At 45.4% G+C, this 19121-nt stretch overlaps 1 protein-coding gene across 1 annotated transcript in view; it reads right to left on the bottom strand.

Moving 5' to 3' along the window:
- The window catches only part of LOC137518156 (macrophage mannose receptor 1-like), a 335787-nt gene that overhangs the window by 279037 nt on the left and 37629 nt on the right, over window positions 1-19121 (bottom strand). Inside the window, exons 5-8 of the mRNA XM_068235568.1 lie at window positions 16131-16244; window positions 11184-11327; window positions 6407-6586; window positions 268-425 (exon numbers count right to left, since the gene is read on the bottom strand). Coding sequence (XP_068091669.1) covers window positions 268-425; window positions 6407-6586; window positions 11184-11327; window positions 16131-16244 — 596 coding nt within the window. The remainder of the gene's footprint in view (window positions 1-267; window positions 426-6406; window positions 6587-11183; window positions 11328-16130; window positions 16245-19121) is intronic.

Genomic DNA, 19121 nt, shown 5'->3' with positions numbered 1-19121 from the left:
GGGGAAATTTCCCCGATTTCCGGCGGAAATCCGCTTCGGAATGCGGAAATTGGTAGCGGAAAGCCGAATCCATAGCAGTAGCAGTAATTGGCAATGTCAGAATATGGATTTTCCATGGAATCGGAAATTGGCATTTCCGACCATCCCTAACAGCCATACAACTGGTATTGCAATACATTAAGTACACTCAAGTATACCAATACTTTATCTACTGAACAATATTGATGAAGGTGAGGAGGTAGCCTGAAATTATATTCTGAATCCCACCTTAGTGTTTAATGCCACACAGTCCTCTTGGTTGTTAGAATTATGGGTAGGTTCCTCTCTCTGCCACACTGTGTAGGTCACCGGGGTGCCATCGCTCCATTCAAAGAACAGCTGCGTCTTCAGGTCATTCAGCCCGAGCCAGACGTACTCTGCATCTCCTACAAAACACAAAGCAAAGGGTTCGGTAATTCTCGTAAAATACAGCTGAGGTGCATCCCTTCCTTTGTCACTATAGTGTCCCTTGTTGCAACGCTGTATTAAAAGCATACAGTAACTGCACTTAGAACTTTCATTTTAAAGGGAACCTTAACTGAACAAAGGATAAAGAGTTTCACTTACCTGGGGCTATTACCATTCCCCTGCAGCAGTCCTGTGCCCTCGGAGCCGCTCTGGAATCCTCCGGTCCCCCGCTGTCACTTAGTTTCGTTTTTCACGACTCACCAGTCGGCCGGCCTCCATGCGTATTTTTTATTGGACGCATTCCCTACTGCAATTAGGTGCGGATATGCGGCAACGCGTATTTTTGTACGTGTTGCGGCCCGCAACAGCGCTAATTGCAGTAAGGAATGCGTCCAATAATACGCATGGCGGCCGACCGACTGGTGAGTCGTCAAAAACGAAACTAAGTGACAGCGGGGGACCGGAGGATTCCAGAGTAGCTCCGAGGGCACAGGACTGCTGCAGGGGGCTGGTAATAGCCCCAGGTAAGTGAAACTCTTTACCCCCCGTTCAGTTAAGGTTCCCTTTAAAGTGAACCAGAGACAAAGCACCCTCATGTATTTTACCATATGTTTTAGCGGGAATATTAGAAAAAACACCTACCCTGCTCTCTGCTTCATCCTTCACTGCTCAGCCTGCTTGTTATCAGCCCTGATAAAATGCCCGACTGAGAATTCAGTCTGGCTTTTCTCAGGAATCATTATAGCTGAGTCATTATAGCAGAGCCAGAAGGGGGCAGACTTGGGCTTGGAAAGACATCAGAGAAGACAGACTCAGCTATAATGATTCCTGAGCAAAGCCAGACTGAATGCTTAGTCAGGGATTTTATCAGGGCTGGTAACAAGCAGGCTGAGCAGCAAAGGATGAAACAGAGAGCAGGGTAGGTGTTTTCTCTAATGTTCCCACTGATATATATGGTAAATCACATGAGGGTGCTTTGTCTCTGGTTCATTTTAAAGGACCACTTTCACAAACAACTTTAAAATTCAAAAACCATGTTAAACCAAATGTGAAGCGACTCTACGAAAAATAGTTATATACTCACTTATGGAGAGGGAAGGCTCTGGATCCCATAGAGCCTATGCGGTCCTTTCACAGTGTCCTTGTTCCAGGGCTGTCCTCTGTTCAATTTTGCCACAACCGGGAGCACTCAGAATGCTTCAGAAGCACTCGTGGCTGTGAATGCTTCCGAAGATGGGCGGCTCTGTACTGTGCATGCGGGAGTGCACATGCGCAGGACGCTATACTGAAGTATCATAACTTGTATTGTTGTATAATTGTGTGATACCTCTGTGTCTGACACCCCCTGTTAGCATTGTATGTATCCCTATTTATTGTCTAGTGCTGCGTAATATGTTGGTGCTACAATAAATAATAATAATAATGTACCTTAAAGGATACCCGAGGTGACATGTGACATGATGAAACAGACGTGTGTATGTACAGTGCCTAGCACACAAATAACTGTGCTGTGTTCCTTTTTTTCTTTCTCTGCCTGAGGCCTTGTTCACATTGCGTTCAGCTTGTGTGTTCGTCCGCGGTGGGCTTTTTTTGAGGCTTTTTTTTTCCAATTTCCGGCGCTTGGGTGGGCGACTTGTTTTTGTTGTTAGCAGTCACCGACGCGTTTTTCCCAAGCGTTTTGGTAATTCACTCCCTGACGCAAGTTAGGAAGTGAACTCTTTGATCCAGAAAAGAAGAAATACAATGTATTTATTCTTAAAAAAGCGAACGCAATCGCTCCACAAAGTGGTTTTGTGAGCGTTTTGCGTTTTTTCTATACCTTCAATTGAGGCAAAATCGTCTAAAAAATGGCTCAAGTACCGCTTTACAAAGCGGAACGCAACCGAGCCGCTCATATGTGAACTAGCTCATACAGAATTGTGTAAACGCTTTCAGGGCAATTTTGAAAAATCGCCCGTGCTTAAAAAATAACAAAAACCGCCTGCAGTGTGAACAAACCCTGAAAGAGTTAAATATCAGGTAAGCAAGTGATAGTTTCTGTCTGGGTCTGGACTGAGTCAGACCATGTAACCCTCTCTGATAAGGAAGTACAACCATAAAACACTTCCTTAGCAAAAAAAAATGGCTTCTGAAAGCAGATTTTGAGGAGGAGGATAGATACAATTGTTTATCTCTTCAGTTTATTTTCAACCGGTGTTTCCTTTAAAGTAGATTTATCCTGACAGAATTTCAGTGTATGCCTGATGTGTCTGACTGACACTTTTCTGTTATGTTTGTATTATTGTTTGTTATTTCATCTCTCATGAGTATCCGTGGCGATTGTTACATAACTTTTTCTTGCTGAATCATAAACTTGAGTAAATAGAAATATTTATTCCTGGATTTTTTTAAAACTATTTTGCAACTTCCCTTTTATTGTGAATCTCTGCCAGACATCTTGCTTTTCCGCCTGTCACAGTATTTCCTACTTTTCAAATAATGACATAGTCCCTTCAGACTCGTATTTCAACTTTTTTGGGCCTTTTCACATTATGCAGGCTGCATTGCGATATATATATGGCCGCAATACAACGCTGCCGAAAAGTTTCACCCTGCATTAGAGGTGTGGTGCAATTATACAGTGATGCATACAGTACAGTGGCTGGATAGTGTACTGGTTAATGGAAGCATCAAGTAAATGAGCCTCCCCATAATATACTTACCTGGGGCTTCCTCCCAGCCCCTTGCAGGTGACATGTTCCACGCCACAGCCAGGGCGGATTTCTGGGAAGGACACAAAGGTCAGGGCCTAGGGCGATAAAATTCATCAGGGCGCAGGACTTGGAGAGATAAGAGGTCACATGTCAAAGTAAATCACTTCTGCTTTGCTCTATTCTGCCTGAATTCCAGAGATCCCTGCATCTCTCTCACTGCAGAGTGTGTGTTATGGCAGTCAGCATCTGTTGTCATCTGAGGATCTTGTCCTTAAGGTAGCCACTAACGGTCCAATTTCTAGCGAAAAATCGTTCGAGCGATCAGAAATTCTGATCGGAAGTGAAATATTGTAATAAATCGTTCACCACACCATCAACGAACCAATCTTTACTTCCTATCTATCACAACCAACAAGAAAATCCAAATTTTGGTTTGACGAAAATTCATTCGGGCGACATTTTTTTCACTCGTTCATAATCGATTGTGTCCATCAACGGAGGTTATTTACAACCAATCCGAGCAGAATTTCTGATCGCTCAAACGATTTTTCGTTAGAAATTGGACCGTTAGTGGCCAGCTTTAGTATAATGAGTGGGGACATACAAGCTGCTGTGAGAAGAAAAATATATGGGCTCAAGTAGTAGAACTTTTGAATTCAGATTAGTTTCTTTAAGCACGCATTCAAGGACAGGAATTATCAGCTCTCCTCTCCCCCTGACTGATGTTTATCACTTGGTCAGAGCTAAAGACCTGAGACCTGTTAAATGTATGCTTTGTTTTTCCTTACTAGGGAATGACAGCAACATTCTCTGTGCTACAGTTTAACTCTTTCCTGACATGTTTTAGAAGCAGCAAAGCATTGTCCTGTGTTAGCCATCAGTGAAAGCAGGATGTTTTGAAACAGAATGACAACTGTGTTACATTTATTTATATTTACAAAACAATGTATGCATCTCCTTCTGGCTGTATATATAGCTGTGTGCGCTAACATCTTGTATACAGGAACAAAGTCTGAAGATGGCTCATTAGCCAAAGGCTCACTGTTTTCTTTTGGTTAGCCAATAAATATTATCATTCTATTACAAAACGTAAAAACTTCCTGCTGACTGATTAAGATCTGTCTTAACTTGCCCCAAGTGCTAAACTGTCACTGTGTAAACTACACCTGAGCTTATGCTAGGTACACATGATGCAATTTTCTGACAGATTTACTGTCAGATCGACTATTTCCAACATGTCCGATCTGCTATCCGATAGATTTTTCTGAATGATTTTTTCATAGACATGAACGGAAAATCGATTGAAAAAATTGATCGGAAATCAGATCAGACATTGGAAATAATTGATCTGACAGTAAATCTGTCAGAATTGCATCGTGTGTACCTAGCATTACACTACATCTATGCCAGCGTGTGTAGTGTTGGATCCTTCTACTTACCTGTTCTGCTTTGGATGGGTTTCTCTCCTTTGCGCTGCACCATCACCTGTTTGTGACTGACTGAAGCAAGTCGCACAAAGGACAAAGAAGCAGTGCATACTCTGTCCTCTCGGGCTTCTTGTAATTTCGCACTCCTGTATGCATGTGCACAACAGCCGAGGCTGGGAGTGTTATCGGTATGCGTACTTGACAAGTGCTGCTCATATATGAGCATCATTTTTTAATTATGCAAGCCCTGAATATTATCGGCTGCTGTGCATCCAGGCTGGAGTGCAAAATTACATGGAGTGGACAGAGAATGCACTGCTTCTTTGTTGAACAGGGGGGGCAAAAGCAGCAAAACAGACAGGAGCCCATTTAACCCAGCGATCACTAGTCAGAGTTGGACAGAATGGGGGTGGGGTGGGGGGCGTTTGGTGACAGACGGCCTAGGGCGCTGGAAAGTACAAATCCGGCCCTGGCCACAGCTCAGCTCTCAGGTAAGTAAATCAGGGGTATGTTATATTGCCTGATGACTCCTGTAAGGGCACCGCTTTGACATGGAAGACCAGGGTTTGAATTCTGGCTTACCTATTCAGTAAGGAGTTCAAGGCAAGACTCCCTAACACTGCAGGGTGGCCTCTGTCTTGAGCGCGTCCTCGTCAGACACAGAACATTTACATCACGCTTTTCTCCTGGTGGACTCAAAGTGTCAGAGCTGCAGCCACTAGGAAGTGCTCTATAGGCAGTAGCAGTGCTAGGGAGACTTGCCTACTGAATAGGTGCTGGTTTACTGAACCGGCAGAGCTGAGATTTGAACCCAGGTCTCCTGTGTCAGCCACATTGTGGCTGGTGGCTTGTAGCTGGTGGCTGGTGGCTGCAGCTCTTGAGCGCTTTGAGTTCAACAGGAGAAAAACGCTACACAAATGTTCGGCTTATTATTACTACAGTACAATGCAAGTATACTTCACTGCCACTGTAAACGCCCGTGTTGCTTGGTTAATACCCAGCATGCCCTACGTTCCTGGTTTGGGACCCACTGCACAGCACTCGATGTGAAAGAACCCAGGGATATTATTGCATTGTGTTGCAATGCGATCAGAGGTGGCCTTGTGGAGCCTGGAGTGAGTGTCATATGCGGGGCCTAGAGCCATAAGTGTGGGCCATCTAGCATAGCGTACTACCAGGCTCAAGGGCTTGTCTGCCTCTTAATGCAGTATGCCTTATTATTGTTTAAAAACAATAACTGTAAGTTAGTTGAAGGCCACTGAGCCAATGAGTGGTACTACCATTTAGTGGCCTTTAACCAACTGAATGAATGATTCAGAAACATTTTGCATGAAAAATTTACAAACTAGATAACACTTGTTTCTTCTGCCGAACCTACTGCTGGAGTCGGCAAATTAAGCTGCTACTTTGACAGTCACATATGAAAGTCCACTTTTCAGGCTTTTTGCTAAGCAAAAATCGGTAATAAGATCCTCGTAATCTATTGTTGAGGAAAGTTCATTCCTGGGGGTTGATTGGGTCGGTGGCATTTTGTGCAGGTGCTGACCCAGCAAGCGCTCTGTGCATGCACATGACATCAATCGTGATGCCATGCGCAGAGCACACCTGGCCGCGCACCGCCTGAGCGTCCTCCTGAGTGTAAGCTGATCAGGAAGAGCCCCCCAAAGGCCGCCTCTGAATGCAATGATATTGTCCATTACAACACAACAGACTTAGGGCTTGATTCACTAAAGCGTGGCAACTGCTATCATAGCAGTTATCACGCTTTAGTGAATCAAGCCCTTAGTGTGAAAGGGCCCTTGTTGTTATTGTCAATAGTAATTATTATTATTTACATACCATACTCGAACTGTGCACTAATAAAGCTCGATTCTTCAATGTTGTGCAAACTTGCCAAGTCTCCTTCTAGCTTCCTACAAGATGCCTGGGCGTCCGTCCAGATTTTAGCTTGTTTCTGCAGGGAATAGCAATACCCGGCGTATGGGGTCCAGGTAGCCGGACAGTTGATGTGGTCTGTACCTGTGACAAAATACCAAAACATTGTGTTTCAATAAGGAAGCATTATATGCACTTCCTGTAACCCTCATAATACCGGACCAGAGCATTTCAAAAATTGCAGAAAAAAAAGGAAAAAGAAAAAAAAGGTAGTTGCATGTTCCCTTACCAAGTTTCTAAAAGTGAAATTCCACCTTTTTGAGAAATAACAAAGCCCTACAGCCCAGTTATTGTTTTTGATTTATATAATACCGTCATCACCCACAGCAAATCTTTAGGATTCATGGGGTATACGCAATAAACCGTAATACATTTCATGCAATGCATCCTTATCTACTCATTGCGCGAAGGACTTTATGCATGAATTCAGCTTAATGCAGTTTATTGTATACACCTCATCACATATATTATGCTATATTTCTTACCCTGTATATGAATTAAAATGCTCAGCTACTCTGCACTGATTGTCACAGAACTTGAGGTTCAGAGCAGCGTTCAGTCACTCAGTTGGTGCAGGTGTGGAAAACAAGCCACAATTGCTCCTGCTCAGTGCAGCTTATTACTCAGCCAACAAGTCTACTGCAACACAGATTCCAGACTAGAAGGAATCCTGGGCTTACAATGAGTTTCGGAAATTGATAGTTAGCTGCAAATTGCAATGAAAAGGTAATATTAAATAATATTCATCTGAGAAAAAAGTACTGTACAATATAGAGTTCTTCAAAAAGAAGGTATTTCCATGGCCTCACATCCTTATTTCCAAAAAAATAAGATCCTAATGCATTTCTTCAGGATTCTGGGTGGAGTTATGCAAAGCATTTTTTTTAAACCTTTGTGGTTCAACCCTGCACTCAGAACTGGGTTGGTTTATTGCACACTTGCAGTGGGACTGTTTTAAAGCTAAATACAGTGGGTTGCAAAAGTATTCTGCCCCCTTGAAGTTTTCCACATTTTGTCACATTACTGCCACAAACATGCATCAATTTTATTGGAATTCCACATGAAAGACCAATACAAAGTGGTGTACATGTGAGAAGTGGATCGAAAATCATACATCATTCCAAACATTTTTTACAAATAAATAACCGCAAAGTGGGGTGTGCGTAATTATTCAGCCCCCTGAGTCAATACTTTGTAGAACCACCTTTTGCTGCAATTACAGCTGCCAGTCTTTTAGGGTATGTCTCTACCAGCTTTGCACATCTAGAGACTGAAATCCTTGCCCATTTTTCTTTGCAAAACAGCTCCAGCTCAGTCAGATTAGATGGACAGCGTTTGTGAACAGCCGTTTTCAGATCTTGCCTCAGATTCTCGATTGGATTTAGATCTGGACTTTGACTGGGCCATTCTAAAACATGGATATGTTTTGTTTTAAACCATTCCATTGTTGCCCTGGCTTTATGTTTAGGGTCATTGTCCTGCTGGAAGGTCAACCTCCACCCCAGTCTCAAGTCTTTTGCAGTCTCCAAGAGGTTTTCTTCCACGTTTGCCCTGTATTTGGCTCCATCCATCTTCCCATCAACTCTTACCAGCTTCCCTGTCCCTGCTGAAGAGAAGCACCCCTCGAGCATGATGCTGCCACCACCATATTTGACAGTGGGGATGGTGTGTTCAGAGTGATGTGCAGTGTTAGTTTTCCTCCACACATAGCGTTTTGCATTTTGGCCAAAAAGTTCCATTTTGGTTTCATCTGACCAGAGCACCTTCTTCCACATGGTTGCTGTGTCCCCCACATGGCTTGTGGCAAACTGCAAATGGGACTTCTTTTGTTTCCTGTTAACAATGCCTTTCTTCTTGCCACTCTTCCATAAAAGCCAACTTTGTACAGTGCATGACTAATAGTTGTCCTATGGACAGAGTCTCCCACCTGAGCTGTAGATCTCTGCAGCTCATCCAGAGTCACCATGGGCCTCTTGACTGCATTTCTGATCAGTGCTCTCCTTGTTCGGCCTGTGAGTTTAGGTGGATAGCCTTGTCTTGGTAGGTTTACAGTTGTGCCATACTCCTTCCATTTCTGAATGATTGCTTGAACAGTGCTCCGTGGGATGTTCAAGGCTTTGGAAATCGTTTTGTAGCCTAAGCCTGCTTTAAATTTCTCAATAACTTGATCCCTGACCTGTCTTGTGTGTTCTTTGGACTTCACTGTGTTGTTGCTCCCAATATTCTCTTAGACAACCTCTGAGGACCTCACAGAGCAGCTGTATTTGTAGTGACATTAGATTGCACACAGGTGCACTCTATTTAGTCATTAGCACTCATCAGGCAATGTCTATAGGCAACTGACTGCACTCAGATCAAAGGGGGCCGAATAATTATGCACACACCACTTTGCAGTTATTTATTTGTAAAAAATGTTTGGAATCATGTATGATTTTCGTTCCACTTCTCATGTGTATACCACTTTGTGTTGGTCTTTCATGTGGAATTCCAATAAAATTGATGCATGTTTGTGGCAGTAATGTGACAAAATGTGGAAAACTTCAAGGGGGCCGAATACTTTTGCAACCCACTGTATGTTGTGGAGATCACTGCTTTGGCTCGAATTCCATTATTTATGAACACACTACAGTACTACCATGCAAAGAAAAAAAAAACATACAAACAGGATCCAGAAACATCACTGCCTTCTATAGGCCAGATCTTTTGTGCCACCACTTAAATGAAATGAGCAAAAAAAAAAGTTGGATGTGGTCAATTTACAAGCAAACAATCATTAACTCTCTGCACTCAAAATTTCATACAACAAGCTGGAAGACTGACCGTTATAAAAGTAACTAGTTTGTCAATGTGTAGGATCTTCATTTTCAAAACGGTCTGCAGCACATTTTGTGCTAGGCCAATTCACCATGACAATGTTCCCTCCTTAGAACTGGTCTCTACTCTATGCCAGTCAGCACCCAAGTGAAAACTGTATAGTCTATAACCAGAGTTTCAAACTGAGGCAATTCTGGCTTCTAACCGTTCAGCAAAGGAAACACATGCATGCAAATCAGTCTCGTCCTAAAGGGAGTGACAAATTGTACCACTCACTCACAATCAGGGGCGTAACTAGAAATCTAGAGAGCTTGGCCTCACATCGGCGGGGAGGGGGGACAGTCCCCCCCTCCCTCACCTTTAGCTCTCCCCTTAAAGAGACTCTGAAGCGAGAATAAATCTCGCTTCAGAGCTCATAAATAGCAGGGGCACGTGTGCCCCTGCTAAAACGCCGCTATCCCGCGGCTAAACGGGGGTCCCTTCACCCCCAACCCACCCCCCGCAAAAGTGTGTCGTAGAAAGGTCGCAGAATTTCCCTTCCTGGAGGCAGGGCTAACGGCTGCAGCCCTGCCTCCAGTCGCGTCTGTCAGCGGCGCATCGCCGCCTCTCCCCCGCCCCTCTCAGTGAAGGAAGACTGAGAGGGGCGGGGGAGAGGCGGAGATACGCGCTGCCAGACGCGCGTGGGGCAGGGCTGCGGCGGTTAGCCCTGCCCCAACCAGGAAGCGCTCCCCGGGTGTATCGAGGGGGATTTGGGGGTGAAGGGACCCCCGTTAAGCCGCGCTATAGCGGCGTTTTAGCAGGGGCACACGTGCCCCTGCTATTTATGAGGTCTGAAGCGAGATTTATTCTCGCTTCAGACTCTCTTTAAACGCTCCACTCTAGCATCAATCAGTGGCAGCAGAGCGGGCAGGAACACATACTTCCATCCACTGCGGAGGTCCGATGGAGGTATGTGTTTAAACAGGAAGTAGCGTCAGACACTTAGAGAGAGGAAGCTCCGGTGGTGGAACGCAGGAAGGTATATGTTCCTACCCACCGCTTGCAGACACCGACTAAAGCTGGTGGGGGGCACTGAGGGCAGAGCCCGAAGTGAGGGGGGGACTGTCCCCCTCCCTGCCGATGTGTTGCCAAGCTCTCCCCTCATGCTGCAACCCCTCCTGCCCCCCAAAATGGACCTGAGCGGGCCCCAGAGGGGCCCCGGGCCCCCTGTGGGGTGCAGGGGCTGTCGCCCCTATTGTTACGCTACTGCTCTCACCACTTCAAAGGAGAGAACCTCGTCGTGGTGGATTGGCCAGGTACAAAATATACTGCAGTCTACTTTGGAAGCTCAGATCTTTATTTTGACAAGCTAGTTGCTTTTATTGCTTTCAGCTAGTTGTAAGCATGTGTTTTGAGTGCAGAGGGTTAATGATTGTTTGAATATCTTTTGGATACTGTTGTTATAAATGTTGTGCTTATTTGATGAAAATATATGCAGCTTGAAAATAAACCAATCAAGAGCAGCAGCTGCTGAAAACATTTACATAAAAAATTGCATCATCTCTGCATCTTATTGATCATGGCTACCAATCATCATCCAAGGAGGAGCTGTGAGCGGAGGGACATTGGCCTCTTCCCATTAGCATCCATGGCCTGACCCATCCAACCACCTTATCCCTGTGCTTGTGAGAAATGAACTCATTGTGGCCAGCACTGCAGCTACAGCAGAGTCACCCAGTGATAAGAATCTACTGAGCTGCAGTGCTGGCCACAGAGAGTTTATCTCTCAGCAATAAGGGGAGGAGCTGGATAGAACTCTGGATTATTAGCAGTTCACCGACCATCCCAAGTTACACTGAGACTCATGGCTGGGGCTTCATATTCCTACCAGATGGAGGGATGTAGGAAGAGGTGCTGTTGCTCTTTTTACAGATGTAGCCCAGCTTCTGAGAGCACTCCACGCTTTCCCACTTTGCATTCTTTCCCGAGTTTAGAGCCACACAGTTCTTTCCAGGTTCTGTTGATGGATTTCCTAAAGGAAATGATAAGGGCGCTTTATTTAGAAACAACTCAGGGAAATTTTATTAGGAGTAGTAGAAATTGTTAAAACTTAAGGTACCAATTATGCCTAAAATAGATTAAAATTAATCTCTGATCAATAATTTGGTAAACTTGTTTTTCTTATTTTGGTTGTACTTTTAAATACAAGCAAATGACCTGTACTGCTTACACTACAGAATGACCCATTGGCACCCAGTAGAGTTGTCGCAAATCCGCGGATTTTGGTTTGCGCACCGCAAACGCGAACTTGCGAAAAAGTTCGCGAAACGGCGAACAGCAATAGACTTCAATGGGCAGGCGAACTTTCAAAACTACAAACACTCATTCTGGCCACAAAAGTGATGGAAAAGTTGTTTCAAGGAGTCTAACACCTGGAGGGGGGCATGGCGGAGTGGGATACATGCTAAAAGTCCCGGGGAAAATTACGGATTTGACGCACAGCAGGGTTACAATCCCTAAATGGCAGAAATCACATTTCATTCCTAAATTGGAGGCATAAAGTGCTTGAAAACATCTTGTGTGTGTATACATGGATCAGGGAGTATAATTAGTGTACTGCTTCACACTGACAGACGAAACTCACTGTGTAACACACCGCAAAAAGCGGTTTGTGTAGTGATGGCCATGCTGGACTGGTGCGCACCATGACGAGCGTGCAGGCAATGGCGGTTTTCAAGCCCATATGGTCGGGCTGAGGTAGCTGAATGACAGAACAACAGTGACTGACTGAGTGTTGAGCTGATCGAATTTGGTCTGTCCACAATGAAGCAACGACCTTATCTATCTTCTTGGGTCAGGCGTGCCCCCCAACACACTCATATAGCCAGTCATTGCTTCATTGTGATACGCAAGCCCCTTCACCCCGGCAAGGTAACGATCGTGAAGGGGAATTGACACATGTACATGCCTTTTGTTTTGTTGTTGCAGCCGCAGTGCAGCCAGAAAAATTAGGCAGGCATGTACACGCACCAGAAAAATTATTATAGCGACCGCTGCTTAAAAAATTCAGAAATCCCCCTGGAGTCCTGGACCCTGTTGGTGGTGGCGGAGAAGGCAGTCAAGCGGCTGGCAGGCAGAGATACTGTGTGGGGACCGACTTAGTCCTGGGGCAGGCAGTCACACAGCGTGCAGGCAGAGATACTGTTTATGGGGACTGACTTAGTCTTCGGGCAGGCCTTACTGTGCTTTGCGCACCAGGCATCCGTGGTCAGATGGACCCTTGACCCAACGCTATGTGCCAGAGATGACACCACTTGCCTTTCAACATCACAGTACAGTTTGGGTAACGCCTTTTTTGAGAAATAATTGTGGCCTGGTATCTTCCATTGCGGTGTGTGGCTTTGCTTTTGTGTGCTGCTTTTCCTCAGGTGGTCATCCCATGATTCCCATTGCAGTTTGTGCTTTTTCCTCATGTGCCTTCGTAAGGTAGTTGTCCCTACGCGGGTCTTGGTCTTTCCATGGCTCAATTTTTGGTGGCAGGGAGTACAGATGGTATTGCTCTCATCTGAGGCAGACACACACAAAAATTTCCACACCGCTGAGCCCTAGGATTATGGCACTTTAGTGATGGCTGCCGATGGAGTGTTAAGTGGGGTGCCAGAATCAGAGGAGGAAGATATGTCACGCTTCCGTGCGGAAGCTGAGGTGTTCTGTGTTAAATAGTCAACTACATCCTGACAATATTGGGGGGTTCTGAACACTGTACTTTGGTTGAGGGCCACACGAAATCACGACAGCACAACCTCGAACAGACCTTCCGGGTGACCTGCCTCTGCCTCTTGTTTTGTCCATATTTGGGGCGGGGAGGGGATGAAGTGAAAGGAATGCACTGACTTGACTAATACAATGTGCAGTCACACAGGTGCAGTGAAAGGTATGCAGCGACTGCTGGTATAACAATGTGCAGTCACACAGGTGCAGTGAAAGATATGCAGCGACTGCTGGTATAACAATGTGCAGTCACACAGGTGCAGCAAAAATGGATGTACTGACTGCTGGTATATAAAACAGCTTGCGGTCACACAGATGCAGTGAAATGTATGCAGTGACTGCTATATAAAACAGCCTGCGGTCACACAGATTCAGTGAAATGTATGCAGTGACTGCTATATAAAACAGCGTGCGGTCATACAGGTGCAGTGAAAATGGATGCACTGACTGCTGGTATATAAAACAGCGTGCGGTAGCACAGATGCAGTGAAATGTATGCAGTGACTGCTATACAAACAGCGTGCGGTCACACAGGTGCAGTGAAAAGTATGCAGTGACTGTTATAATACAATTTGCAGCAGTCACACTAGGCAGTGAATGTGCTGGGCCTGGCACAGTATAGCAATTAGACAAAAAACAGACAAAAGTACTCCACTATATCCCCTTTATGCAAAAGGGGATATAGTGGAGTACTTTTGAAGTGACCTTGCATATGAAACCCTTTATGCTTATATGGTTTTAATCCCAAAGGCTAGACATATATTTTTATGTATAGATAATAAAGTATCAATTATAAATTTGGATACGAGCGCTATTCTCTGTTTTTTGTCTATTTTTATGTTTGGTGGGGATTAAAGGGATACCCACACCTTGAGAATCAAGCAGCTGATTGATTAGGGGGATAGGGAGACAGAGTAGCGCCTTTTTACTTCTCCTTTTTTTATACAGTATAGCAATTAGCAAGAACCAGCTGCGACAGACAGGGCTGTATATGCAGTGTCAGTGGGCCACACAAAAAAAAACACATCACAAGAACATTAGCTCTCAAAAGAGCTGTTTTGGTGGTGCTTTTCAGCAACAAATAACAGCAAGGAGTAAGCTAACAAGAGCCTAACTAAGCTTTCCCTATGTCTGCAGCAACCTCTCTCCCTTCTCTCACAGCAGTACACAGAGGGAGAACATATCCGATGCTGCTGCCTTATATAGGGGGGGGGGACTCCAGGAGGGGGTTCAGCCTGATTGGCTGCCATGTGTCTGCTGACTGTGATGTAGAGGGTCAGAGTTTAGCCCAATGATGTAGTATAGGGGGTGGGTCGAACCACCATAAAGTTCGCGACCCGATGCGAACGTGAACCCGCATTGTTTGCAGGAATAAGTTTGCGTGCGAACCATTCGGGAAAACACTAGCACCCAGTCCTGTACTCTTGTAATGCCGAAGTGTTGATAAGATCTGCACAGGTATGATAAAGGTTGTCAAGCCAGACTTTTGTGGGCTGGCACCCTAGGCCGAGACTAGGGCAGAGCCAAGGAAGGGGCGAGTTAATAAACAGGCAGCAGTGTTCCAACGACAGTGTCACGCTATTTGTCTGCAGAAACCCGCCATTACTCTGAACACAGTAGCATATCTGTGTGTGCAGGGGCAGCTACAGACATAGACAGAGCAGGCGCTTTGCTATTATGACAGGAGCAGTGGCCGAATCATTGCAGCCCTTTCCGTAGTGTTGAGCTGAAATTTTCGTAATTTCGTGTTTCCTTAATTACGGACGCAAATTTTACCGCTACGACATGAATTTGTAATTTCGTTATTGCCATACAAACCATAATTTGGAATTACGTAAGCGAAATTTCGGTTCATGGTTTCACATTTTGGTGCAAATTCGCATTTGTTCGTAATTTCATGTTTTGTATAGAAACAAAGTTATTTTAGTTACGAAAATGGACGTAATTTAATTTCTAATAGTAATTATGCACATTTAGGTAATGACTAAACTCAGGAAAGTCACTCATTGATTGCAATTACTGATAATGCAAAGGCCGCTGCACATGTTGTTGCCTTAAATGTATCAAGAGGCTCTATCTGCAGCCACTTCTAAGACAGGTGCTCTTTGCCGCGGTGCACTTAGCGGTCATGTTGAGACACTTGGTTTTGGGCCTTGCTATATCTGATAATGCAAAGGTACCTGCAAGTGCTGTTGCTTTAAATGTATCAGGACAGGAGGCTCTGGACTGGAACACAATTTCGAGAATGGATGAATTTCCGAAATTCTGGTTTGTGTTACGTAAACGATCAGAAATATGAAAATATTTCGTAATTACATAATTCCCCATAAACACGAAATTTCGCGTAATTTTGTGAAATTCGATACATTTTTATATTGGCCATAATCGTAATTTCACGATTTACGCGAAATTTTGCGTAATTGTAATTAAGTCATTACGCTCATTACTAGCTGTCATTTAATGCTTCCCTCCGACACCCTTTCAGTCAATGGAGGAGGAGGCAGTGCAATATTTTGTATCCTCGCCCTCCTCGTTGCTTCTGCCTATCGGAAATTCAAAAGGGCGGGGATACAGGAAATGAAATCAGCCTAGATCAGGCATGGGCAGACTTGGCCCTCCAGCTGTTAAGGAACTACAAGTCCCTTAGATCAATATACCAGGGGTGTCAATCTCAAATTGATCTAAGGACAGGTACACTTGAAAGTGTACCTGAGATGGGGCAAAATAAAAAAATGTATACATAGCTGGGCCTTCCTCCAGCCCCCTCTGGCCTGCTTGCTCCCTGGACGTCATCCTCCTCTGCCTGCAGCCTCCGCAACTGGCCCCAGTAAGTCATCCAGTCAGTGCAGGTGCAGTCTGGCTACGCCAGCTCCCTGGTCACATTCCCGTTCCCAGAAGCATTCTGCACCTGCCGTGGTATGTACTGAACTGGAGGACTTTCCGGCAATTCAAGGAGGCTGCAGACGAGGTAGCGTTCAGGAAGGAGGAAGACCCAGGTATGAATTTTTTTCCACACCATCTCAGGTTTACTTTAAATTTGCAATAACAAAAACAACATTATTACCTGGAGCCCAGTTGAGGTATCGGAATGCATCTCCATTGTCCCACTTCCAGCCACCATTGAAGTCTAAACTGTTCAGGCCCACCCACAAGGCTGCTGTTAGGCCATATGTTAATCCTACAATGAAAAAAAAAGCATCAGATTATGGAAATATTTATAAGATTAAAGCATAATTTGAAATGGACCAAAATACATTATAACTCTCGTGCAAAACTTTAGCTGGGCATGCAGAACATACACTTCAACAGCACTTAGACCACTCTCATACTTTCAGACCACGTTGCATCATGGTACTCTCCCCTGCTGCAGCTCGTCGCAGGGGCCATCACTGTTGATGAGACAGGCCGCAGTTCCTGTGGTGCAACGCAATGTGCATATTTCTCTAAGATCATGTGACACACTTCCTGTCTGGGAGTGTGCATTTGACTGTGGGGTCAGACATTTCTGAAGTCACTGGTTTACACATTCGGGGGTTGGGGGGGGGGGGTCACACTGATTTCCCTGTTGGTGAAAGTTAGGGGTGAAGGTAGATTATACTCACAATGGTGGGTGCAGAACGGCAACCAACCACTGCCGATGCAGGTGGAGATGTACAAACCCGACTCCACTCGGGTACCAGGCAGAGCTGGTGGTGGTTGGTTGCCCTCTTGATAAAAAACAATCTCAAGTGACCTGTGAATGGTCCAAGAGGGATTTTTCCCCTCCAAAAGGAGGGTGACACCACAAGATATGGGAAAAAAGAGGCGACCAGGACCAGGAGTAATAAGATACTTAAAAAGCAAATAAAATGAAAAAAGGTGAGGTGGCTTACCTCAAGGAAGACAAACTCACTTAATAGAAGAGTTTTTATTGCACTGGCAACGCGTTTCGTGGGAAATTGCCCAGGTCCCTGAAGTATGTGGAAGTTTGGGCCTTAATGAGCGTAATGAGCTCTGGTGTTTTCTAGATAAACACTGAAAATTTGGAGTTCAAGAGAGTGTGCTGGTGTAATGGATTGCGGAGATCTGGCAGCGGGGCGGCTGTCTCCGCGTTCAGACCGGCGGTTTCCGCACAGCAGCATGCGTCTGGTTTGTCTGAGCCTTCTAGTGCACACAGATGAAGAGCTACGCGCGCGCGCTAGAAGGCAGGAACTTTATACCAGCAGAAGGGGAATCAGCTGATCCCAGCTGGACTCTGGATTGGCTGATTGGCTCGGGCAGGGCTGCACAGCACTGCAAGTATATATAGACCTTGCTTGTCAGTTGCTGGTTGTCTGCCGTGGCGAATACTAACGTGTGAGCACTCAGACCAGTCAGATCCCACAGTGTGTTAGAACCAGGAGGACCTGGGAATTCACACTTAGCCAGATTACGCTTGTGTTTATGTTAGACCAGTTCCAGGGTGTTGTGACCACGGACCTCACACCCAAGCTTAGGATTACTGTGTCATTACTTTGTTATACTTTAGACCAGTTCCAGGGTGTTGAGACCAAGGACCTCACACCCAAGCATAGGATACTGTGTTATCCTTTGGACTGGTTCCTGGGTGTCGAGACCAAGGACCTCACACCCCAGACTAGGATTGTGATTTATATCTGTTATGACCATTTGCTCGGGTGTTGTCGACCAGGCCTGCCCGACCCTTCTGGCTGTCACTCATCCCTCGAGTTTTCAGTCTGTCTGTACTACCCAAGTGTCAGTTGGCTGCAAGGACCTCTTGCTCATCAGAGAGTCCTTCCTGCAGTGCAGTCAGTGGCCTCTATCCCATTGGAGTCCCCTGGCTGCAGTACAGTCTGATTTCCAGTTTACCAGGGAATCACTGGCTGCCAGAGTATCTCTATCTCCTCTCTCAAGGAGATAGTCCCTGCACAGCCCAGGGCCACCTGCCCTCAGGTGGTTCCTGGCTGAGCTTCTCGTATCTCCCGCCAAACACTTACACTTCATTAGGTGTCCAGAGGTTAGTCATACTTGTATTATCGGTGATTCTGCAGATCATCAATAATCAGGTATACATCTGTATTGTTGGTGATACTGCAGATCACCAATAATCAGATTCTCTCTGTGAGCTGACACCAATCGTTACAGCTGATTTTTCAATCCAATTTCTGTTTTCTCTTTCAGGATCTTTTCTGGTTTGCTCCATGTCCGATGGAGAGCCACCTGGGCGACTGTGAGACAGGTGGCCATTTCCCTCTCTGTCTCCCCCATCCTCCCCCGGTCCCTGCCACATGGTGGCCATCTAGCGGGCAATCTACCTCCCATGTAGATCCCGATTGTTGTCTTATGTGTATGGTCTCGGTGGTAATTGACCCTCTGATTCCTGAGGCACCATTGTTTCCTCTGTTTAGACTTGGTTACTGTGTCGGGCCACCTTGGGAATCTTATAAGTACCGGTGAGTGTGTGTAGGGTAAACGCTCCCATTGTGCTCCCAGCAGAAGCCCTAGCAACCAATCACAGAGGGGAACCCTGGCCAGCCCCACCTGACCTCATTGAGCCAATCAGAGGGCTCCCAGCCTAAACCCTGGCACCCAATCACAGAAAGGAACACTGGCCAGCCCCCCTGTATAATAAGGAGGGCTGCTATGATGAGACATATCGTCTTAGCTTGCTGAATGCTCACTGAGAGACATGCTCCAGTGCTGGTGGCCTAGCAAGGGGGCTGTACACAGTTATAAACCTAAAGCTGTTCACTGATTAACCCCTTCACTACTATCACTACACTATTGTTAAATCATTAATTAGCTTGATTGATGTCATAGTGTGACAGTCAGAGTGTGTGCTCCAGTGCTGCTGGGCCAAGGTTGTATACAGTGATAAGCTGTTCAGTGATTAACCCCTTCACTATCACTACACTATTGTTAAATCATTAATTAGCTTGATGTCATTTGTGTGACAATCAGTGTGTGCTGCAGGCAGCAGCTATGTGTCTGTGTGTGTGCTGTGCACAGACCAGGCCAGCTGCTGCCTGCTGGCCAGCTATTAGCCTTAGGTATAGGTTAGGTTAGGGATTAGGGG

This window comes from Hyperolius riggenbachi, chromosome 5 (genome assembly GCF_040937935.1).
Source record: "Hyperolius riggenbachi isolate aHypRig1 chromosome 5, aHypRig1.pri, whole genome shotgun sequence".
NCBI classification, from domain to species: Eukaryota; Metazoa; Chordata; class Amphibia; order Anura; family Hyperoliidae; genus Hyperolius; species Hyperolius riggenbachi.
Note: the sequence above shows the minus strand (reverse complement) of the source record. Positions and strands in the feature narration are given on the sequence as shown.